The 25919-nt window shown below is 41.5% G+C and overlaps 1 protein-coding gene across 2 annotated transcripts in view; it reads left to right on the forward strand.

The window, feature by feature from the left end:
* Window positions 1-17867, forward strand: part of GABRB3 (gamma-aminobutyric acid type A receptor subunit beta3) — a 299133-nt gene extending 281266 nt beyond the window's left edge. For both annotated transcript variants that reach the window (XM_088829723.1, XM_055417672.2), the window contains 2 exons: window positions 1423-1667; window positions 14892-17867. In XM_088829723.1, the coding sequence (XP_088685849.1) occupies window positions 1423-1667; window positions 14892-15224 (578 nt within the window). In that variant the 3' untranslated portion in view covers window positions 15225-17867. The remainder of the gene's footprint in view (window positions 1-1422; window positions 1668-14891) is intronic.
* The last annotated feature ends 8052 nt before the right edge of the window (window positions 17868-25919 follow it).

A 25919-nucleotide genomic window follows, 5' to 3' on the forward strand; every position in this document is an offset into this window, starting at 1 on the left:
GCCCATGTGTCCGGCCTCTCAGGCTTACCCCACCTGCCGGCCTGGGGCACGTCACTGGTTTTCTGGGTGACTGCAGCTGAAGGACCGTGGCTGCAGTTCTCACCTGGAAGGTCTCCTTGAGGGGAGTTCTCACATAGCCACGACCCTCTTTTGGGTCCCAGAAGACACATGAGTAGTCACATGCTGTAGCATCAGTCTCATGGATAGAAAAGAGCTGGCCCTTTGCAACTGCCTTGCTTTTTTGAGACTTCTTAATATTTCAAAAGTTACTATCTCAGAGAGAGCAAGTCAGCAGCAGTAACACTGGCCACTGAGAAGTGAGTGGTGCAGTTCAGTGGTGCAGTGTGGCTTCACTCAGCTCAGTGAACTCTGGTCTGTCATGGGCCAATGAGTGTCCTGCTCTCTGTGGCTTCAGATCATCCTGTATGGAATCTTTGTACACCAAGAACATGCCCATTGCTATGGGAGAATTACAAAATATGGTCCTTACATGCTTTTAGAGACTAAACATAGCTCCCTTAGGGGAAAAATGACATTTTTCACCTAACATCATTCATACTAACTAAAGAATTCAAAACAATGACATTAAAAAAAAGAGAGAGAGAGATAAGATCACTTGCCCCAGAGCATGGTAAGATGCTGTACTTTGAATAAAATCATCATCCTTTGCCTGAAACCACCATGTCCCGAGGCAGTTTTGTAACCTTGTTCTTAGCTGAGGGGGGAAGTTGCTCTGTGAAGTAATCTGTTCTCCAGAACTTCACTCAAACATTCCCTGTCTTTGCACTCAGGGCTGGATCCTGTCCTTAGTAGCTTTAAGTCATTTCCTCCTTCCCCTTGTGGAGAAAGAAATGGCAACCCACTCCAGTATTCTTGCCTGGAGAATCCCATGGACGGAGGAGCGTAGCAAGCTACAGTCCATGGGGTCACAAAGAGTCGGACAGGACTGAGCGACTTCACTTTCACTTCCTTCCCCTTACTCTAAGGCCTTATGGTAAGAATCGTTTTCTTCACTAGGGGCCACAGATAACCGTCTTAGATTCTCCACAGATTCATTCTTCTTCCTGGAAGCTTCTCATCCAGACACTTAGTGTTTTATGATACATTCTGGGTTTGTTTTCATTTCTTCCAGCTTTCATGCAGGGCAGCCTCTGCTTGGCCCCCACACCTCTCCATCCACCTATGGGTCGGGTGGGATGGGAGGTGCCTCCCAAGTTGGGTAGGGGGAAGAGGTGTCAGCTCCCTCGCCTGAGGAGTGACCTGCTGCCCAAACCATGTGTTCTATATTCTGTTGAGTTTAGATCACCCAGTAGTATTCAATTGCTTATTTCCAACTACTTCAAACTGTTTGAGAAAGTAAAGCAGGAAAGGGAGGAGCTAAGCAGCGGACGGCAGCCTCTCACGCTCCTGTTTCTCTTTCAGGGATCACCACCGTGCTGACCATGACGACCATCAACACGCACCTGCGGGAGACATTGCCCAAAATCCCCTACGTCAAAGCCATTGACATGTACCTCATGGGCTGCTTTGTCTTTGTGTTTCTGGCCCTGCTGGAGTATGCCTTTGTCAACTACATTTTCTTTGGAAGAGGCCCTCAAAGGCAGAAGAAGCTCGCGGAGAAGAACGCCAAGGCGAAGAATGACCGCTCGAAGGGCGACAGCAACCGGGTAGGCCACCCCGCCTCACCCCCCCACCCAGGCCCCTGCCTTTCCCAGACTCCCAGCCCCCCAGCCCTGCAGCATCATGTTCTTTGAGTAGGAGTTATGTGGGCTTGTTGAGCATAGCCTAAAATGTGGCCTCTGCAGGGCACTGAGTTTTATTGAAAAGCAAAGTTGGTGCAAAAGTTGGAGAAGCCAAAAACTTACCAGTTTCCAAATATGAAAAGAAAACAAAAGGTATCAGAATGAATGAAATTCTGGCATGTGGAGCCCAAACTTGACAGGCAAACACAGTTTCCAGAATGTTGCAATTTTCCTTCAGTGGTCAAATTACAGATGTGATAGCCATCATGGCACTGTTCTTCACATAGCGTGGACAGCCCTCTCTCTCATCTGCCCGGGTTCAAGGTCTCTAGTGAGGGCAGGAGCTGTGTGCTGTCCCAGGGCTCTTGTGGATCTACCCTGGCCAGGCCCTGCTGGCTGTGTTCTGCAAAATGCCAGGCAGGCAGCCATGGGCAACAGTGGCCAAGCTGGGAGCTGCTCTAGACCCCTGGGCTCTGAACCCAGAAATTCGGTTCAGTCGCTAGTCATGTCCAGCTCTTTGCGACCCCATGGACTGCAGCACGACAGACTTCCTGTCCATCACCAACTCCCGGAGCTTACTCAAACTCATGTCCATCGAGTCGGTGATGCAGCCAACCATCTCACTCTCTATCATCTCCTTCTCCACCTGCCTTCAATCTTCCCAGCTTCAGGGTCTTTTCCAGTGAGTCAGCTCTTCACATCAGATGGCCAAAGTATTGGAGTTTCAGCTTCAGCATCAGTCCTTCCAATGAATATTCAAGACTGATTTCCATTAGGATGGACTGGTTGGATCTTGCAGTCCAAGGGACTCTCAAGAGTCTTCTCCAACACCACAGTTCAAAAGCATCAATTCTTTGGTGCTCAGCCTTCCTTATAGTCCAACTCTCACATCCATATATGACTGCTGGAAAAAACATAACTTTGACTAGATGGACTTTTGTCAGCAAAGTAATGTCTTTGCTTTTTAATATTCTGTCTAGGTTGGTCATAGCTTTTCTTCCAAGGAGCGAGCATCTTTTAATGTCATGGCTGCAGTCACAATCCACAGTGATTTAGGACCTCCAAAAAATAAAATGTCTTACTGTTTCCATTGTTTCCCCATCTATTTGCCATGAAGTGATGGGACCAGACACCATGATCTTAGTTTTCTGAATGTTGAGTTTTAAGCCAGCTTTTTCACTCTTCTCTCTCACTTTCATCATAAGGCTCTTTAGTTCTTCACTTTCTGCCATATAAGGTGGTGTCTTCTGCATATCTAAGGTTATTGATATTTCTCCCTGCAATTTTGATTCCAGCTTGTGTTTCACCCAGCCCAGCATTTCACGTGATGTACTCTGCATATAACTTAAGTAAGCTGGGTGACAATATATAGCCTTGATGTACTCTTTTCCCAGTTTTGAACCAGTCTGTTCTTCCATGTCCAGTTCTAACTGTTGCTTCTTGACCTGCATACAGATTTCTCAGGAGGCAGGTAAGGTGGTCTGGTATTCCCCTCTCTTGAAGAATTTTCAACACACAGTCAAAGGCTTTGGCATAGTTAAAAAAGGAGAAATATATGTTTTTCTGGAACTCTCTTGCTTTTTCAGTGATCCAACAGATGTTGGCTTTTTGATCTCTGGTTCCTCTGCCTTTTCTAAGTCCAGCTTGAACATCTGAAAGTTCTCCATTCACATACTGTTGAAGCCTAGCTTGGGGTTAAGCATTACTTTGCTAGCTTGTGAGATGAGTGCAATTGTGCAGTAGTTTGAGCATTCTTTGGCATTTCCTTTCTTTGGGACTGGAATAAAAACTGACCTTTTCCAGTCCTGTGGCCACTGCTGAGTTTTCCAAATTTGCTAGCATATTGAGTGTAGCACTTTCACGGCATCATCTTTTAGGATTTGAAATAGCTCAACTGGAATTCCATCACCTCCACTAGCTTTGTTCATAGTGATGCTTCCTACGGCCCACTTGACTTCGCATTCCATCATGTCTGGCTCTAGGTGAGTAATCACTCCATCATGATTATCTGGGTCATGAAGATCTTTTTTGTACAGTTCTTCTGTGTATTCTTGCCACCTCTTCTTAATAACTTCTGCTTCTGTTACGTCTATACCATTTCTGTCCTTTATTGAGCCCATCTTTGCGTGAAATGTTCATTTGGTATCTAATTTTCTTGAAGAGATCTCTAGTCTTTCCCATTCTAACATTTTCCTCTATTTCTTTGCATTGATCGCTAAGGAAGGTTTTCTTATCCCTCCTTGCTATGCTTTGGATCTCTGCATTCAAATGGGTGTAATTTTCCTTTTCTCCTTTGCTTTTCACTTCATTTCTTTTCTCAGCTATTTGTAAGGCCTCCTCAGACAGCCATTTTGCCTTTTTGCATTTCTTTTTCTTGGGAATTGTCTTGACCACTGCCTCCTGTACAGTGTTATGAACCTCATTCCATAGTTCTTCAGTATCAGATCTAATCCTTGAATCTGTTTGTCACTTACACTGTGTAATCATAAGGGACATGGTGTAGATCATACCTGGATGGTCTAGTGGTCTGTCCACTGTGTGATCGTGAGAGACATGGTATAGGTCACACCTGGATGGTCTAGTGGTCTGTCCACTGTGTGATCATAAAGGACATGGTGTAGGCCACACCTGGATGGTCTAGTGGTCTGTCCACTGTGTGATCTAAGAGACATGGTGTAGGTCACACCTGGATGGTCTAGTGGTCTGTCCACTGTGTGATCGTAAGAGACATGGTATAGGTCACACCTGGATGGTCCAGTGGTCTGTCCACTGTGCGATCATAAAGGACATGGTGTAGGTTACACCTGGATGGTCTAGTGGTCTGAATCCAGAAAGAGGGTACCAATCAGTTTCTTCCGCAAGCCGCCTCATCTCACTCTTATATATTTCCAGTTAGAAACTTTGCAATTAGATGTCATTTCCATTTATTTTATTAATAAAAACCATATGTCATTGCAATTATAAACACTATTTTAGTGAAAGCACACTGTTGTCTCTATATAAAATTTTGTCTTTATCTTCTACGTGTTGCATCACTTCAAGTCTTCAAAAATATACCTCCACCTATGGACATACTGGGCTTGTTCCTATATTTCTTTACTTTTAAATTCTTCTTACTAAATTCACTTATTCTCAGGCTCATGAGGTTTCCTTGTTCTTTCTGATGCTCTTAGTGAGTCACTGACCCAAGCCTCTTGCGAGGTGCAGCAGCTCCCTGGAGGAATGTGGTGCCCGTGGCCTTGCAGTGGTAAGAATAGGTCCCTGGGTGTTCATGAACGAGTGAAGGCAGTTAAGTGACTGTAAATGGCTCCTGTCCTTTCAGTGGCACATAAAGTTGGTCAGAGAAACCAGGATTTGTGAATAAAATCAGGCTTTCACAGGCAACATGACCTTGAATTTCTTATTGGAATGTATACTTAGCGCCATGCTGGTGTGTTTCTAAATTAGTCCACATCCTACTATGCATACACAATGTGCTTTGGTCACACTGTTTCCAAGGAAACAAGAATTCATCGCTTTATTATTGTTTCCATTACACAGACACATAGACACAGACAATGCTGTTTTCCAAATTCCCTCATAATTTAAACAGGCTTAGGTTTCTTCTAAATGATGCTCTTTAGAAAGGTTAAATTGTTGTGCTACAGAAATATCTTTTTGAGTGAAGCTTAAATTTTAAAACAGAAACAAAACCCCCCAAATCTCTAACTCCACAGTCAAAATTAAGCGGAATGTAGAACTAATATATTATGAGTTAGATGCAGAAGAAAATTCATGAGTCCATTTTTATTGTTTGTTTTCCTGAAAATTTGTTTCAATTTCTCAGCAGTTTTCTTAAAGCCTTTATATGTTCATATTTTTTAAAATCTGTAATTATAGATATCAGTTCTTACAGCTTAAAGTCAGCATACAAATGCATGTTTCAAATGCATATTTGATGCTCTTAAAGGTAAATATTAAAAAGTTTGCTGACTAGATGGCCAGCCTGAAAAGATGCTCAATACTGCTAATTATTAGAGAAACACAAATGAAAAATACAATGAGATATCACCTTATACCAGTCAGGATGGATATCATTAAAAAAAAAAATCTGCAAACAATAAATGCTGGAGAGGGTGTGAAGAAAAGGGAACCCTCCTACACTCTTGGTGGGAATGTAAATTGGTACAGCCCCTGTGGCAAACAGTATGAAGGTTCCTTAAGAAACCAAAAATAGAGTTGCCATATGATCCTGCAATCCCACACCTGGGCATATATCCAGAATAGATGAAAACTCTAATTTGAAAAGATACATGCACCCAAGTGTTCATAGCAGCACTATTCACAATAGCCAAGACATGGAAACAACTCAAGTGCCCATTAACAGATTAATGGATAAAGATGTGGTTCATATATACAGTGCAGTACTCCTCAGCCATAAAAATAAATGGAATAATGCCATTTGCAGCAACATGGATGGACCCAGAGAGTATTCCACTAAGTGAAGTAAATCAGACAAAGACAATTATCATGTCTTTAACTCAGTGTAAAGTCTTACATGTCTTTAACATGTATTTCAACTTAGTGGCAGTGTTCACATAGTCACTTACCACTTATATGTGGAATCTTTAAAAAATGATAAAATTATCTTATTTCCAAAAATAAACTCACAAACATGGAAAATAAACTTGTGGGTCCCAAAGAGGAAAGAGAGGGGAGGGATAAATTGGGAATTTGGAATTAACATACATACACTACTATATATATATATAATAGATAAACAACCAGGACCCTATATAGTACAGGGAGCTGTATTTAATATCTTATAATAATGTATGATGGAAAAGAGTGTATGTATTGAATATATGTGTGTGTGTGTGTGTGTGTGTGTAAAGACTGACAGAGAACTTAATCACTTTGTTATGTGCCTGAAACATAAATCAACTATACTTCATTATAAAATGTTGCTGACCACACCTAAGAATTTAATGATAATTTTAAAGTAGAAATGCATCTCCCAAAATTTCATATCACATGATCTGGATGAATGAACAGAAAGTAAGTAAAGAATCACAAATTTCATGCAAAACAGAAGCTATGCCGAGGCCAGCAGCTTCAAGCGTCCTTTCTAATTGTAATTATTCATTCACTTGTTCACTTTCAGTGATATCTCTTGGGACTGTTTCTCGGTCTGACCAGCAGTGTCCTCAGATGGCACCTCTCTCATACCTGGGAACCAAGCGGCTCAGGGGCTGCAGCTGTCCTCGGACTGATGCACACTGGGTGACAGCAAGGACGCGCACTGTCATTGTCTTTCCTTGTGTCCTGTAAGAGATCTCAGAGCAGTGTCTTCAGGGGCTCTGCAGGCCACCCACTTGACCATGATGCTGTTGAACTTGATATCAGACCATGAGTGTAGATTCCCCTTATTTTAACTTAGTGGCAGTGTTCACATAGTCACTTGGTTTCTCCTGAGACCGGTGGTACAGTGAAAATTCTGAACTTAATTTATTTGTGTTTCTGTTTGTTCCTGGGTTGTTTCTATAACCAAGAACCAACCATCTTCAGTTGTAATGCATGTGTTAATAGTTACAAGCCTTGTGATATTTTTCAAGTTGATCAAATGGTATTTGAATTTCATGAAGTGGCTGAAAGTCTTGCCAAGGAATCAGAGCTGCAAGGCTTGACACCATTCCTCTTACTAAAGAGCAACATTTTATTCCTCACATGACAAATAGTTCCTCATTTTCCTAAAACTATTTTACTTATTTTGAAGCTTTAAGTAGAGAATAAGATATTAACAGTGTGCCAATCTGATGACAGATTCTTGGAAGAAACTGAAAATCCCTCTAGGATACATTCCACAGGAGATGTTTTTCATCTCTGAATATTTCTGGGTTATAGAGCAGGAAGAAAAAACTACATTGAAATCTAATTATAGTAGATTCGAGACAAATTTTCAAAATAAGTGGTATTCATGAAATGCTTTAGAAATTATGAGTCATCACTATCATTTTATACAGAGCATTTTCACAATCCCATCTGTTTTAAGATTTAGATTCTAAATGATAGGAAAAGATTAGTATCTCTTCTGGAAGTATTTGTTTAAAATGTTTGGTTCCTAAGATTCAACGGATTTTAGTAACCTTTTAATTCTTGCATAAAAAAATACCTTCTAGTAGTTTTGATGTAAATTTTCTACACACTGATTCATGTTTAAATGAAATCCATGCGAAGGTAAAGCTATGTCAAAAACAGCCAAATTAATTTACTCTGAGGTCTTATTAATTCCATATCTAATATATATATATTCAAGTTCCTTTCAACATAATGAAGCAATAATGTAGCTGCTCACTCACTCTGAAATGGAGTGATGCAGTTATATTAGTTCTCCCACGGCTTCAAGGCAGCCACAGGTATCAGAGCACCCAGGCACCCCAACTTTGTAAACATTGATGACCTTGAGTTTGGCTTCTCTCAGGGTGGGCTTCCTTCACTGGAATCCAAGGGTGCAGACTTAGACTCACCTTTCTGAAGTTCTTTCCCAAATGCACAAAACTGGCCAAAGGGAGGAGGGAAGACAGAATATTGATTCATACAAATTTGTCATTAAGTGTTGAAAAACCAACTCAACATCCAGTTGACCTTACTTTTTGTGTTTTTTCACTCTCCCTTTGGGCTTCCTGGAATCACCATATGTCTTACCATCTCTTTGCCTTTCTCTTATCCCCGAATCCCTCTTCTTTGTCCACATCTTACCCTTCTTCAAGACTTAAGCCAGATGCTCTTCTCTGTGATGTTATCCCGATTTTGTCTGCCATTTTTTCCCATCATGCCTCTGTCACTCTCCGCTCCATGCAGGTGGTCTTGTCCCTGTTCTTCCAACCTCCAGGGCATATGCTCTATGCTTAGGAGATGGCAGATCACATTTCACTGTGCCTTCTGACCTAGACACCATCCCATTCTTTGCATCTACCAAAAAGTTTGTGCCAGAGTTGGATGTGGTTAAGTGCTCCGGGAATGTGTGTCCATAAATGAGTGATATTTTTCATCAGTTTGGTACCACTGAACCCACGTGTTTTCTCACTCTCCTAGAGTCAGAGGAAGGGAGAACTGTTCATAAGCATATCTGTTTTTAAAAAATTAAAACTACATTTAAAAAATTTTTATTGAAGTATAGATGATTTACTATATTGTGTAAGTTTTAGATATACAGTATAGTGATTCAGCTTTACACACAGAGATAGCACATTAAAAAGCAGAGACATTACTTTGCCAACCAAGGTCCGTCTAGTCAAGGCTGTGGTTTTTCCAGTGGTCATGTATGGATGTGAGTTGGACTGTGAAGAAAGCTGATCGCCACAGAATTGATGCTTTTAAACTGTGGTGTTGGAGAAGAATCTTGAGAGTCCCTTGGACGGAGGAAATCCGACCAGTCCATTCTAAATGAGATCAGTCCTGGGTGTTCATTGGAAGCACTGATGCTGAAGCTGAAACTCCAATATTTGGCCACCTCATGCGAAGAGTTGACTCACTGGAAAAGACCCTGATGCTGGGAGGGATTGGGGGCAGGAGGAGAAGGGGACGACAGAGAATGAGATGGCTGGATGGCATCACTGACTCGGTGGACATGAGTTGAGCAAACTCCAGGAGTTGGTGATGGACAGGGAGGCCTGGCGTGCTGTGATTCATGGGGTTGCAAAGAGTCGGACACAACTGAGCGACTGAACTGAATTGAACTGATACATATTTTTTTCCTTGATAGGTTATTACTTCACACCACTATGTATAAAATAGATGTGTGTTCAGTCACTCGGTTTTGTCTAACTCTTTGAGACCCTATGGACTGTAGCCCACCAGGCTCCTTTGTCTGTGGGATTCTCCAGGCAAGAATATGGAGTGGGCTGCCATGCTGCTGCTGCTGCTGCTAAGTCACTTCAGTTGTGTCCGACTCTGTTCGACCCCATAGATTGCAGCCCATCAGGCTCTCCCATCCCTGGGATTCTCCAGGCAAGAACACTGGAGTGGGTTGCCATTTCCTTCTCCAATGCGTGAAAGTGAAAAGAGAAAGTGAAGTCGCTCAGTTGTGTCCAACTCTTCGCAACCCCATGGACTGCAGCCCACTAGGCTCCTCCGTCCATGGGATTTTCCAGGCAAGAGTACTGGAGTGGGGTGCCATCACCTTCTCTGGGGCTGCCATGCCCTCCTCCAATAAAACAGATAAACATATTTTTAAAGCCAAGTGAAAATCTAAGTCATTAGAACCACCAAAATCCATCCTAATAAATGTATCACAAAATACTTTCTTCTTTAAGAAAAGACTTTTCTTTAATTGGTATTTTGTTCTACAAAAGCATCATAATCCCTAAATTTTGATAAAAGGAGCTTTGCCTATGGCATTTTTAGTAACTAGAAAGAGATGGCATTGTGGGCATGTATTTTAAAATGAGCTTTAAGGGTAATAAATATGCAATGTCTTCTAAATTGCATTTCCTGATTATTAGAAGCTCTTCTCCTTGAGGGCAAGGACCTTCTCTTACTCCTCTGCGCCTCTGGGTAAAGCCCAGCTCATCTCACACATCACATTCACCCCTGTGTTGCCTTAAGAGCCAACTGCCCACAGCTTCCAAAGAAAGTCCCAGATTGCCCCCTTTTTAGAGATCGTGATGACCTCTGGTGGCCCCAACATGCCCACAGCTCCTGGGTGGTCTCTGTGGAGGACGTGCTATTGCCCAGTCCCTTGCTGGCCTTTTCTTTGCTGTCTCCTCCTGTTTTAACCACATTTTTATTTACCTGTCAGGCTGCTCCTCCCACTTGACTGAGCTCCAAACCACCAGACACTTCATTGATCCCCAAAATGGGAAATTTGACTTTTTTGTTATAAGGATTTTATTGACAATCATTCCAGGAGAAATGATGAAAAGAACAGATATGGAACACAGGTTCTTACAAAGGTCTATTATTCCCAGTACTTTTGAGGTTCAAGCCCCATTAGAATTTTTCCCTCCACTGAATTAAAAAAAACGAAAACAAAAAGATAGCTCTTCTTTCAGTACTCTGTTCCTTCCCCAAGAACAGGTCTTCATAAAAAGCCTTCTCCCCAGCATGCATAGTATTATCTTGGTCTTTTTGTGTCTCCCAGCACCCCCAGATTGACTGCTTCCATTTCCAGGGGACAGTAGATGCTGTGGGATATTGAACCCAACCCCAGCTAATGTGGGCCGGCTGCTGTACCCTGAGTCCATACTGTGATTGTTTCTCCAGGGAGATTATGAAGGGCCAAGTGGGAGCAGGGCAATGAGTAACTCCTCTACTCCTTTCCCACCTTCTTAACTGCAGAGACGCAGAAGTGACCAGGCAATGGTGAGACATCGCTGAGCATCCAGCGTCACCTAGAGGACGTGCAGGAGTGGGTTGCAGTAGCTGGCGGGGAGCAGTTACTCACTACCTCCTGGCGTTTCTCTCCTGGACTGCCCTCTAAAAACAGAGGCCAGTGAAGTGCACACCAGCTAGGGTCTGTCCCTTCAAATCCATCTTCTATTCTTTATTCTGCTGCTTCAGTTGGGTTTCAGAAATATGTCACTTTTTCATCTGGAAACCACTTTTATTTCTCATTACCCAAGGGCATGGAACAACAGACTGGTTCCAAATAGGAAAAGGAGTACGTCAAGGTTGTATATTGCCACTCTGCTTATTTAACTTATATGCAGAGTACATCATGAGGAATGCTGGGCTGGAAGAAGCACAAACTGGAATCAAGATTGCCAAGAGAAATATCAATAACCTCAGATATGCAGGTGACACCACCCTTATGGAAGAAAGTGAAGAGGAACTAAAAAGCCTCTTGAAGAAAGTGAAAGAGGAGAGTGAAAAAGTTGGCTTAAAATTCAACATTCAGAAAACAAAAATCATGGCATCTGGTGCCATCACTTCATGGGAAATAGATGGGGAAACAGTGGAAACAGTGTCAGACTTTATTTTTGGGGGCTCCAAAATCACTGTGAATACTGATTGCAGCCATGAAATTAAAAGACGCTTACTCCTTGGAAGGAAAGTTATGACCAACCTAGATAGCATATTAAAAAGCAGAGACGTTACTTTGCCAACCAAGGTCCGTATAGTCAAGGTTATGGTTTTTCCAGTGCTCATATATAGATGTGAGAGTTGGATTATAAAGAAAGCAGATCGCCGAAGAATTGATGCTTTTGAACTGTGGTGTTGGAGAAGACTCTTGAGAGTCCCTTGGACTGCAAAGAGATCCAACCAGTCCATCCTAAAGGAGATCAATCCTGGATGTTCATTGGAAGGACTGATGTTGAAGCTGAAACTCCAATACTTTGGCCACCTGATGAGAAGACCTGACTCATTTGAAAAGATCCTGATGCTGGGAGGTATTGGGGGCAGGAGGAGAAGGGGACGACAGAGAGTGAGATGGCTGGATGGCATCACCGACTTGATGGACATGAGTTTGAATGAACTCCAGGAGTTGGTGATAGACAGGGAAGCCTGGCATTCTGTGATGCATGGGATCGCAAGGAGTTGGACATGACTGAACTGAACTGAACTGAACTGAAAGGGTAAAGGGGAAATTCTTTTAATAGCTCGACTCTCATCTGTTTCCCATTTATCACCAGGTGTTCTTTCTTGTAATAATGTGGTAAGCAGATGAGGATGACAGGGATGAGAATGACAGTCACCTCCTCTATCTCCCCTGAGTCTGGGCCAGGAGTTGAGTGTGTGCATCCGTTCTCTCCAGGACTTCAGTCCCACTCAACTAGTTTGCCCTTTTCAAAACATTTCAGCCACTCTTCAAGGCTGTGCCTTGGTGTTTCTCTGGCTCTTTGCCTGAGAAATCTGTATTCATTCTTTAAGGCCCAGTTCAAGTTCATCTCCCCTCTGAAATCTTCCCTCTTCTCTCCTGTACTAGTTTTGATTGTTGCCATAACAATTTACCACAAACATAACATTTAAAACAACACCCAAATATTATCTCGCAGTTGGTTTAGTCAGAAGTCTGAGTACAGTGGGGCTCAGCTCATTGGATACCCTGGTTCCTTGTGTTTGTAGGACTGAGGTTGTCTTGCTGGCCGTGGGCCAGGGCCTGTCTTTGCTCCTTGAAGCTGCCGCCTTTCTTCCCAGGCCTTCCCTGTAGTTCTCTCAATCACGGGCCGATCTACTCTTTATGCTTCCAGTTCCTCTGGCTTTCAACTTCTGCTACATCCTGGCTTTCTCTTCTGCTTCAAGCTGGAGAAAATTATCTGCTTTTAAGGTCTCATGTGACTAGATTGGACACACCTGGATAATTCAGTCTATATCCTCTCTCTGTTTGCAAAGTCTCTTTTGCATAATTTATTCAAATGGCTGGGGAGAAAGGGGTGACATCCTAATGACTACATCTCTCCTTCCCCAAGCATAATTGGATGGTAGGGCTTCCCTGATAGCTCATTTAGTAAAGAATCTGCCCACAATGCAGGAGACCTGTGTTCATTCCCTATGTTGGGAAGATCCCCTGGAGAAAGGTAAGGCTACCAACTCCCGTATTCTGGCTTGGAGAACTACATGGATTTATTTTTCGTTTGGGACTTCTCTGATAGCTCAGTTGGTAAAGAATCCACCTGCAATGCAGGAGACCCTGGTTCAATTCCTGGGTTGGGAGGATCTGCTGGAGAAGGGATAGGCTACTCACTCCAGTATTCTTGGGCTTCCCATGTGGCTCAGCTGATAAAGAATCTGCCTGCAATGCAGGAGACCGGGGTTCAATCCTTGGGTTGGGAAGATCTCCTGGAGAAGGGAAAGGCTACCCACTCCAGTATTCTGTCCTGGAGAATTCCATGGACTGTATAGTCCATGGGGTCGCAAAGAGTCTGACACGACTGAGAGACTTTCACTTTCACCCAAACCATGATGGAGGTATCTCTGAGTCTTTTTTGGTGCCTCTATTCCAGAGTCTGATGGCCACTGGATGTTGATCACCCTTCCTGCGTCTGGGTCACGTTGGGGTTTGGGTCCATCCTGCCTGCCCTCCTGTACAAGCCTCTACTTATAGTGTTGGGCTTCTTCTCTTCCCTCCTCACCTCCTGAACCTCTCCCTTAAGGCCTAGCCTCAGACATGCTCCATGAAAGTTTTGTGGCAGACCAACAAATAAAATGCACCAGTGGTATAATCATGAAAGGTCTGAAGCTATATTTAGCACAGAATAAAATCTTGTTTTTTTAAAGTTTGGCTCCAGTGTAAGAAGGGACTTTCAGTTCAGTTCAGTTCAGTTGCTTAGTCGTGTCCGACTCTTTGCGACCCCATGAACCACAGCACACCAGGCCTCCCTGTCCATCACCAACTCCCGGAGTTCACTCAAACTCATGTCCATCGAGTCGGTGATGCCATCCAGCCATCTCATTCTCTCTCATCCCCGTCTCCTCCTACCCCCAATCCGTCCTAGCATCAGACTCTTTTCCAGTGAGTCAACTCGTCGCATGAGGTGGCCAAAGTATTGGAGTTTCAGCTTTAGCATAAGTCCTTCCAATGAATACCCAGGATTGATCTCCTTTAGAATGGACTGGTTGGATTTCCTTGCAGTCCAAGGGACTCTCAAGAGTCTTCTCCAGCACCACAAATATAGCAGTTAAAATGAATGTCTTCTGCCAGGACCAGGATTGAGTGAGGAAATCCACCAAAGTCATCAGGAGTGTCCATTCATCACAGTATTCACTTATCTACTTGGTAATTTGGGTATTTTTGTTATTATCAATAAAGGGGACAAATTGACTTCCAAAGAAGAATAGGAGAGTATAGTTTCTATCCAAGTGCATAGTTGTGGGAAAAGGTGATAATACCTAAGTTAACATCTTGAAAGACATTAGTGCTTTAATTTTGTCTTCAATAAGGACTTGCATCCATAATGTGAAATTTCAGTTTGAAATGGACCACCTTTTTTTATCTAATTTTTCTATGAGACTTTTAAAATCAAGGAAATCAAGTTTCTAACTTACAGATAAGCCCACAAAATGACACTTTACACTAAAACAAAATGCTGGGTTTGCTAGATATGCAGTTTCTCATAGTTTATGTGACCTGATAGAATGACACAAGTCTGTCCTGGGTTTGCATGTAGAAGTTAGGTTTATTGGCATGCTACACTAGCTATCTAAGCATGTGTATTTCCTTCCAATCAGGTGGATGCTCATGGAAATATTCTGTTAACATCGCTGGAGGTTCACAATGAAATGAATGAGGTTGCAGGTGGCATTGGTGATACCCGGAATTCAGCAAGATCCTTTGACAACTCAGGAATCCAGTACAGGAAACAGAGCATGCCTCGGGAAGGGCATGGGCGACACGTGGACAGAAACATCAAGAAGACCCATCTACGGAGGAGGTCTTCACAGCTCAAAATTAAAATCCCTGATCTAACCGATGTGAATGCCATAGACAGATGGTCCCGGATCGTGTTTCCATTCACTTTTTCTCTTTTCAACTTAGTTTACTGGCTGTACTATGTTAACTGAGTGACTGTACTTGATTTTTCAAAGACTTCATTTAACACTGAGTGAAATATTACTCTGCCTGTCAAGTTTTTATACCTGTACACACACACAAAGACACACACACACGCAGATACACACATATATACATACGCAATTGTATATATATGTGAACTTTCTCAGCATATATATAAAATACACGTGTATATGAGGATGTATGTGTATATGTTTATACACACAGGTGTAAGTGCCCATGTGTATGTCAGACAGATACACATACATATATACATTTTGCAGCTATGGACAATTCAATCACAGGATGCATATTACAGAAAGTCATAGTTTTTTTCTTTTTTAATTGAAAGGGACAAGCATTGTCTAAATATTATGCCTTGAGAATGAGGGCGCGAAACACAATATCATCCCAAAATGTGTCTTTTATTATCATAAGTTAGATGTTTTAGTTTAAAAATCAGGAAGAAACTTACTCTTCAAAACCTCATTCAGTGGTATTGCTAGTTTAAAACAAGTCACACTTCATACCCACTCTTTCAGTTTATTAAGCAAAGGCTTTTTGGCTTTCTTGGTGATGGGGCTTGCTTTCGTGGGGCAGACTTTTTCTGTACTGGTTCCGTGGGTGCAGTGAGCCTCTGGTGTGTGCTCACCTGTTTCTTAAACATAGGCAGAGCCCACGTTGATGTCTGCATGTCCATCTTTTGAAAGCCCTTCGGGGATGGATGGCATCTCATTGTAAGTACTCTGCTGTACAGTGTATTTCTTTGCTCACTTGGAGTAGATCCAGCTTACCCATCTTGTGGGACACGGCGGCACATTTTGGCAACGTTGAGTTGACATTTCAATCACTGAACACGTGCTCCACATCTCTTACGGATTGCTAGGACTGGTATCTAATGGAAAGCTTAGACGTCTCAGGTTATTTGTTACTCTAAGGTAAAACCACCTAGGATGATTTTCCCCCTTGTTTTTAAGTTATCAGTCACTCTTATAACATTGTATGTTAATATCAAATATATTTGCATAATATGCATATATATGTATATTTACCAAGATTTTGTTTCTTATGCTTGCTATCATGGCAGCATGCGATGTCATATTTTTCTTTCTGTGGTGTAACTACTTTCTGTTCTCTAGAATTAAGATTGAAGTGAAAACACTTCTATCCAATTTCAGAAACCAAGAAACATCCTCATGCTTTTATTTCTGTATCTGACATGTTTCACAAGCACATCCAACTACTCCTAGTGTAACTAGGATGCTGCAGGAACACAACCAGTCCACACCATGCATCACCCAGGGACCCATGACCGTTCTCTTGAGGCAAAGGAGAGCAACCTGACAACAAACACAGTCACTTTTGGTTCCTTCCAACCCACAGCCTCATCAGTATTTGGACTTTTTAAAGCTCGTAGAAACAAGACAAGGTGCACCGGTTTCATAGATGCAACCTTAACTTACTATTTAGATGAGATCTTTCTAAAGAAAAAAAAAAAGAGATGATATATTTTTTGTAAACAATATTTCTATCACAGGCATCCATAAACTGAAATGACTACAGTTGTGCAAACAGATGTCACAGTGAAGTTAAGCATTTGGAGAAACAAAAAAGCAAACTATTCAGGAAAGAACTGCTAAATTGATACTTTATCCCAAAATGCCACATATGCCTCACCCTCTCTGTTCTATCCAAAACCAGTGACCAGAGCCTTGCCCAGTATTCACAGAGCTGGCCTCAGTTTCCCCACAGACAGGGGCTCCATCCCCCCTGTGGGGGTTTGTGCCATAGGCTATCCCCGGGAGCTGACCACTACTTGATTTTCCTTGGCGGCTGATGACCTTTAATCTGTCATGTCTGTAGCAGGTCAAACCCACCACAAAGTCTCATGCTAGAAGCAGTGACCAATTTTTTACCCTTTCTTCCCTTTCATTCTTATCTTTTCTTCAGTATCTTCTTCCAACCACTGCTTTCTGGTTTTACTTTTATCTGGAGACAAGTGTTTTCTTGTTCCTTGGCTTTTTTCTGACAATTTTTTCTTGGATAATAATGGGGGATCCTAAAAGTTAAACAGATTGGGAAAAACCTTGTAAGTGACCTTATCATTGTTAACATGTTAAAGAGAAAAAAAAAAAAGGACACTGTGTAGACCTTATCCCTTTCAATACTTCAGGTATCTTTTTCTGTATCAGTGATTCAAGGAGTGAGGTCCACATGCAAAAGAGGGACCCTAAAATACGTATGAACATGGACAAAAGTGTCAGCGGTTGATTTAAATGTCCAGTTTATATATTCAGAACAGTGACATTAATTCTATCTGGGAGAAAAGTGATTCAAAACATTTTCGATGCATAGTTGAGGTACCCAACTGTCAAAGGCAGAGACTCCATGGGGCTCAGAAGAACTGCAGTCTATGTCCCAAGGTTTTCTGGATTTAAATTTGCATGGTATAGTCATAATAGCTTTTGAGCTTTTTATATGCATTTGGCACCAAGACTGGGATCCACAACTTTGTAGACACTGCAATGATGTTAAACATAATAGCTATACTATAAATAGTGTTTGTAACTACACATACACACACACACACAAATACATACATATATTCTGTAAAAAAAAAAAACTTTTTGAGATCCTTGGGTATGTGTTTGCTTTACTTCATTTTAGAAGAAAATTACTCTTCTAATAAAATTATTTTATAGCTTCTCCATTTTTAAAAGTTGTGAGAAATATTAAGCAGCAGAACTGTGTGCTGCGGGAGAGAGTCGGGGTTGGTTCTCTGTGCTGTTCCAGTGTCCTTTCGTCACTGCACAGTAGTTCTGGAGCCAGTGAGTGCAGTGTGTGGATGAATCTGAACCTGGACCCTTGACGTAATGTGAGGTGGTTGTTGCCCTCATCCAGCCCTCTTGAGTAAGGAGAGAAAAGTTGACATTGGACTCTAATGATATCTCTTTCTCACAACTGAACATAATAAAAAGTTAATTTTCTAAGTAGTCCTGTCTTTCCAAAAATGCTTCACAGGGGCTCAGAGGTTATAGGAGAATCTTGTTATAAGAGTTTGTTATTGCCCATATTTGAATATACTTGAGACAATTCCAGAGCCCTACGACATAAAATTCCTACAGACAAAGATGGATTTAAGACCAGGGAATCTTTACAACAAGTGTTCTTGTCTACTGGCCCCAGGACTGTGGAGGGGTTTCATTGTCTATATCGTGACCCACTTGTTTCCCTCTGTTCTAAGTGACCTCGGTGTATGTCATGATAATGTTCTGTCCCATGTATATATGCAGTTCCTAATGCCAGCACTCAGAACTTTGGACACGTTCAATCATTGACATCACCACCTCTCCCCGTCCAGCTACGGAATTAACTTTTTCACCAAGGAGGTCTTCCTCTCAGAGGTGATAGCAGTACATGGGGACTGGCTTTAAGGGGACAGGCCCACTGCAGCTGTAGGCGTTCATTTTCAGTATCTCGTAGAGAATCCCGTTGGTGTTTTTCCCACAATGGTGTCTTCTTAAAAAAAAAAAAAAAAGAAGGATGTGTCCAACTTTGAATCTCCTGGCTTGAAATCCCATAATTCTTACTTTAGCTCTTCACCTGAAAACCAGTTCTTATTTCTGGTCATTTTAATGTAAACAAAACTGATCAGTGAAATATTTTGTTACTTGTGGAATAGAGTCCAGCTCTCATTTTATGTGAGCTATGGGTCAGGGGAATTATGGGGCAAAGAACTGCCTAGGTGGATTAAATTTTCCCAGGACACAACTAGTGTGCCTTGGACTGTATTACCTCTTCTACTGCATTGAAAGGTGCCATGTTTTCCTGAAATTCCCAACACCTGGGTAAACAGTGACCTCCCAGAGAGGGACACATTTAGCATGTCTCTCCCTGGAGTGAGCACCAGAAACAATTTTGTCATTCTTGTCTCTTATTTCTACTTCATGAGTCAGTGAGTGTGTTCAAGGTAAGTACAGGATTATTCTAGTAGGAATAGGCAATTGCTGTCATGATCAATTCCCACATTTACTTCATTTCATTGTAAAGATCACTTAAAATCCAATTTTGCTTAAGCACATTGATGTAATTTTGGGGGTATTATTTGACATAAAAAACAGCAGAATTGAGTGATAGATACAATATGAAACTTGTTGATGAATGACTTCAAATTTATTAAAAAAGGACTAACTGACTTCAATATGAAGGCTGATTTTTTTTTCTTCCTTGTCTGTCTATTGTTGAAATAATGTCGTTATTTTAATTCTAGGTATTTTCAGTTGACATGCCCATTTCAGTTATGCTGAAAGTAAGAATAAGTTCAAAACACTATGAATGAGACCAGCTGAACCGTGTGACATTTTTTAAAAATCACAATTTATTTTGCATGTCAAAAGAAAACTAAACACACAGAGATCCACGTTGTTCCTGTATTCAAAAAAGTGTTTACAGAGAGAATTATTTTTGTGTTAAAGGCCAGGAAACTGCCAGTAAATTCTGGCACAAGTGGTATTGATCCATACTCTTTAGTTTTTCAGAACTAAAGGGCAATTTCCCTTGTTCCTCTCCAGTAGGAAAGTAATAAGCAATGTCTCTGAGTGGGTGAGTGGATGAATAATAAAGATCCTCAGACACCTCAAACCAGACAAAACGTTTATTGCCAAACACATTTCTAGGCCCCTGAAAGGCTGCTGGCTCACGTGTGCACAGTATAAAAGGAAAGTGCACCACAGCCAGTTAGGGTTTAATGGAGGCTTAGCGTCCAGTGTGCCTAAACAAAATAAAACATAATCTTCAATAATTCTTACATGTTGTGTTTTCCTTTTTTATCCTATGGACAAGTTTTTTAACTTCCCTCATCTACCTTGGGGCCCCAACATGGCAATATTTCACACTAACTCTTTGTTGGGATTGGAACTTCACTAGGGTACATTTCTCACTTCATTAGGCTGCAAACTAGTCATTGGAATACCAAGTTTAAATTACCAATAACGGCATCCACTTTGGATTGACTAAGAAAGCCTCACTGAATGTAGAATCCACTCAGAATCCATTCACTCCTGGTCCCAGTGGCTACCACAGGCCATGTACACATTAGACACAATTTCACAGTTCTTAACTACGTCCTTTGTGAAAGTGAAGTTCTCATTCATGTCCGACTCTTTGCGACAGCACGGACTATACAGTCCAGGGAATTCTCCAGGCCAGAATACTGGAATGGGTAGCCTTTCCTTTCTCCAGGGGATCTTCCAAACCCAGGGATAGAGTCCAGGTCTCCCACATTGCAGGCAGATTCTTTACCATCTAAGCCACCAGGGAAGCCCAAGAATACTGGAGTGGGTAGCCCATCCCTTCTCCAGCGGATCTTCCCAACCCAGGAATCGAACCAGGGTCTCCTGCATTGCAGGTGGATTCTTTACCAACTGAGCTATGTGGGAAGACCCTGATAAAGAGGTAAGGACCTCCTTCTTACCAGCTTCTAAAGGAGAAGGGTTGCTGGTTTTCATTTGAATGGAAAAACTATTCTTCAGAGAAGATTGACTCTTTGGAACCTGCGACCTAATTGTTATAAAGCTGCAATGGTTTTTGATTGAGGTACTCCAGGCATTAGAGGCACTCATAATCCATGACCCTTGCCTTTTATGTGACTAGGTTCCACTTAGAATCCACAGGCAAGCAATGCAAAGGAAACCTATAAGAAATATGCAACGACAGAAGTGGCTCCTTTTAAAGGATGTCTGCTGCAGGTGCGGGTGTATGTGTGTGCATCTTGAAACCAAATAGGAAACCAGTTAGTAACCCTGGTAGCCAGTGATTGCAAGAAAATGCCTTGCAACTTAAATCTCCATTTCTGCTTTCCCCAGGGTTCTGCTTCACTCCGCATTCTTGAGGTAAATGTACTCACACCACATTTTTCTGTGTTTCCCATTCCCTTTTCTCATGCCTCATCTTTTGTTTGTTTGGGTTTGGGGGGATTTCTCCTTTGAAAATTAAAGAGTGATTTCTGTTACCTATTGCTATCAGAGCAGGTGAGACCTTAACGTTGTTAGCACATCCAATTTCTTACCTGAAATAGAAGAATCAGCTGTTCCTCTTGCGTGTTGAAGCATTCAGTTCAGTTCAATTCAGTCGCTCAGTCGTGTCCGACTCTTTGCAACCCCATGAATCACAGCACGCCAGGCCTCCCTGTCCATCAGCAACTCCCGGAGTTCACTCAAACTCATGTCCATCGAGTTGGTGATGCCATCCAGCCATCTCATTCTCTGTCGTCCCCTTCTCCTCCCACCCCCAATCCCTCCCAGCATCAGAGTCTTTTCCAGTGAGTCAACTCGTCACATGAGGTGGCCAAAGTATTGGAGTTTCAGCTTTAGCATCAGCCCTTCCAATGAACACCCAGGATTGATCTCCTTTAGAATGGACTTTAGTTATACACAACCGTCCATCTTGCTAAGGGAGCTTGAAATGCTCTATTTTAGGCAAAATTGTTCAACCTGCCCCATCTTCATTAACTGTAACTATATTTTTACATTATCAAGGTCAAAAACATTTACATTCTGTCTACAATCATGAAGTTCTATTTTACTGTTTAATACGTGATTCTATGGAGAAGGCAATAGCAATCCACTCCAGTACTTTTGCCTGGAGAATCCCATGGATGGAGGAGCCTGGTGGACTACAGTCCACGGGGTCGCGAAGAGTCGGACACAACTGAGCGATTTAACTTTCACGCACTGGAGAAGGAAATGGCAACCCACTCCAGTATTCTTGCCTGGAGAATCCCACGGAAGGAGGAGCCTGGTGGGCTGCCGTCTATGGGGTGGCACAGTCGGACACGACTTAGCAGCAGCAGCAGCAGAGTGATTCTAAATGTTGAAAAGTAATGAACACCCTGCATCATTGAGCCATACTTATGTTAAGGCCAGTTCAAAGTTTAGTGTTTCAATTGAATGTATAAAAATACATATTCAGTTCAGTTCATTCACTCAGTCGTGTCCGACTCTTTGTGACCCCATGAGTCACAGCACGCCAGAGGCAAAAACAGACCACCTATAGTCAAGAGTTTTTCTTCCTGGGAAGTGGGATCAATTGAGGATGTGTGAGAAGAGAGATGTCTTCTCAACTCTTACTTCTTCATGGAAGTTGAAAACTTTTACATTTAGCACTGTGACTGTACTTCAGCCTTCAGGATTTTACTTATAAATTATTCAAAAAGTCCAAAAACTTTTCTATTATCAAGAACAGAAGTATCATTCAAAGTGGAGCTAAGCAGTCTGCTCAGACTAATTTAGAAGACCAGTGACTTTCTAGGACTCTTTGAAGTGAATATTCCTAAGGTCCAGATCAAATAAATTACTTTTTCCTGCACTACTTTAGTTGATCCAGACTGGATCAGATGTTTGTTTGCTTTAGGACATTCTTAGATTTAATCCCTTCTCAGTTACCCATAAACACTCATTCTGGGGTTTCTAATTTGCTTTTTTTTTTCTTAAGAAAGAACAATATGTTTTTGACTATGTACATAATATTGACTACAACCTTAGTCATTAAATTTATTGTTTGTTATCCTTTCCAATATTCTTTATGAAAATATTCTTGGCATTGACTGATTTCCCATACAAGTGAGAACTGCTTGCTTTTTGGACCTGCTGCAAAACACTCATATTATGATTTCTGAATTAGTTTCAATATTTTTTACTAGCCCAAGGCTTCCTCTTTCCTGGTCTTACTCTTTTTGCCAGAGTTTAATAAGAATGGTGGCTTAGTGGTAAATGAAGAATTTGCCTGCAGGAGATCCAGTTTCAATCCCCGGGTCAGGAAGATCCACTGGAGAAGGAAATGGCAACCCACTCCAGAATTCTTGCCTGGGAAATCCCATGGACAGAGGAGCCTGGTGGACTACAGTCCATGGGGTTGCAAGAGTCAGACATGACTTACTGACTAAACACAACAACAATCCTCAGTTAATGCCTGAGGAGCAGGTATGAGACAGAAGGTTTCTAAGGCTTTGATTACCTGAATTCTTTCCTTGTCCTTTATGTTTAATTTGTAGTTAGCTAGGTATTGACGTGGATTGAAAGTATTTCCCTAGAACTTTGAAATCACTTCATTATATTTTATCATTCAGTGATGCTTATAACGAGTTTGATGCCAGCTCATTCTTATTTATTGAAACAGACTCATTCCCAACTCCTCAGTCCCCTACTCAACTGCCCCTGGATTAAGGGAGCTGATTGCTGGGAGAAATATCAATAACCTCAGATATGCAGATGACACTACCCTTATGGCAGAAAGTGAAGAGGAACTCAAAAGCCTCTTGATGAAAGTGAAAGAGGAGAGTGAAAAGGTTGGCTTGAAGCTCAACATTCAGAAAACAAAGATCATGGCATCTGGTCCCATCACTTCATGGGAAATAGATGGAAAAACAGTGGAAACAGTGTCAGACTTTGTTTTTTTGGGCTCCAAAATCACTGCAGATGCTGATTGCAGCCATGAAATTAAAAGACGCTTGCTCCTTGGAAGGAAAGTTATGACCAACCTAGATAGTATATTAAAAAGCAGAGACATTACTTTGCCAACCAAGGTCCGTCTAGTCAAGGCAATGGTTTTTCCCGTGGTCATGTATGGATGTGAGAGTTGGTCTGTGAAGAAGGCTGATCGCCGAAGAATCGATGCTTTTGAACTGTGGTGCTGGAGAAGACTCTTGAGAGTCCCTTATACTGCAAGGAGATCCAACCAGTCCATTCTAAGGGAGATCAATCCTGGATGTTCATTGGAGGGACTGATGCTAAAGCTGAAACTGCAATACTTTGGCCACCTCATGCGATGAGTTGACTCACTGGAAAAGACTCTGATGCTGGGAAAGGTTGGGGGCGGGAGGAGAAGGGGACGACGGAGAATGAGATGGCTGGATGGCATCACCGACTCTGTGGACATGAGTTTGAGTGAACTCTGGGAGTTGGTGATGGACAGGGAGGCCTGGCGTGCTGTGATTCATGGGGTCGTGGAGAGTCGGACACGACTGAGTGACTGAACTGACTGACTGAAGTAGGGGACATCCTTTGAGTAGAAGGACATTCTTCTAGTACTTCATAAAGGTTTATTAAGTGTGAGTCTTTTTTTGGTATATTATAATAGATTCTGGGAGAAACTCTAAAGATCTATATTTCTGAGCTTTAGACACTTTTCTTATATTATTTTTTTAAGAAACTCTTCTCTGCCTTTTTTTTCACATGCTCCACTAGTTAGATTTTGTATTTAATGGTTCAATCCTTAATATATAATCTTTCTTTCCTCCTCCATTTTTTGTCTGTTTTGGGTGATTGACTTTATTTTCTGACAATTCTATTTCATTTTCTAAATATCTCTTTAGAAGTAAAAATGACATACAAACTGTTCATATGTAATATGTGTAATTTGATAAATTTTGATGTGTCATCAAAACCATCATGATCACTTATAATAGTGAACACATTCATTCCTCCAGAAGTCCACTTGAACTGCTTTGTAAATCTCTATCCTACTTAAGACACTGATTTCTGTCCCCAAGCAACAACTAATGTGCTTTCAACAAAGAAAGACACACTAAAGATTAGTTTCTATTTTCTAAAATTTTATATAAATGAAACCAGAGTGCATTCTTTTCCTCTAACTTCTTGCACTCACTATAATTATTTTGATTCACATGTCTTGTTGTACTTTATTGCTGAGTAGTTATCCATTCACCTTTTGACAGAGATAAGCTTTCATTTTTCTTGGGTAAATATTAAGAGTGAAATAGCTGTATTTTATCGTGGTGTAGGTTTAACTTTTTTTTTATAAAACCTTCAGTTTTCCAAAGTGATTTTATAATTTTACTTTTCACCTGCTGTGTTTGAGGGTTCTGGTTTCTCCACATCTTCTTCAACACTTGGTATGGTCAGTCTTTCTAATTTTATCCATTCTATAGTTAAATTGTGGTATTTCCTTTGGTCTTTCTAATTTTATCCATTCAATAGTTATATGGTGGTATTTCCTGTGGGTTTTAATTTGCTTTTGTTATTGACTAATTGCTGGAGAAGACACTTGAGAGCCCCTTGGACTGCAAGGAGATCCAACCAGTCCATTCTAAAGGAGATAAGTCCTGGGTGTTCATTGGAAGGACTGATGCTAAAGCTGAAACTCCAGTACTTTGGCCACCTCATGCAACAAGTTGACTCACTGGAAAAGACTCTGATGCTGGGAGGGGTTGGGGGTAGGAGGAGAAGGGGATGACAGAGAATGAGATGGCTGGATGGCATCACTGACTCGATGGACATGAGTATGAGTGAACTCCGGAAGTTAATGATGGACAGGGAGGCCTGGTGTACTGTGATTCATGGGGTTGCAAAGAGTCGGACATGACTGAGCAACTGAACTGAACTGAATGATGTTGAACATCTTTCTATATGTTATTTGCCATATCTTTGTCTTCATTAATAAAAGGTCTATTTAAATCTTCTGTTAATTTTCATTGGTTTTCTTATTGTGTTTTGAGAGTTCTTTCTATAATTATATATTTTAGATACAAATCTTTCATCAGACATACGTTTTGTAACTTTTTTCTCCCTGTCCATTGCTTGTCTTTTAATTCTCTTAAGAGTTGTCCAGAAAGCACAGATTTTAAATTTTTATAAAATCAAATTTTTCTGTTTTTTTTCTTTTACGGGTCATCTATATGGTATTATTTC

This window comes from Moschus berezovskii, chromosome 21 (genome assembly GCF_049115385.1).
Source record: "Moschus berezovskii isolate FMDL1 chromosome 21, NW_MosBer_1.0, whole genome shotgun sequence".
In the NCBI taxonomy this organism is placed as follows: domain Eukaryota; kingdom Metazoa; phylum Chordata; class Mammalia; order Artiodactyla; family Moschidae; genus Moschus; species Moschus berezovskii.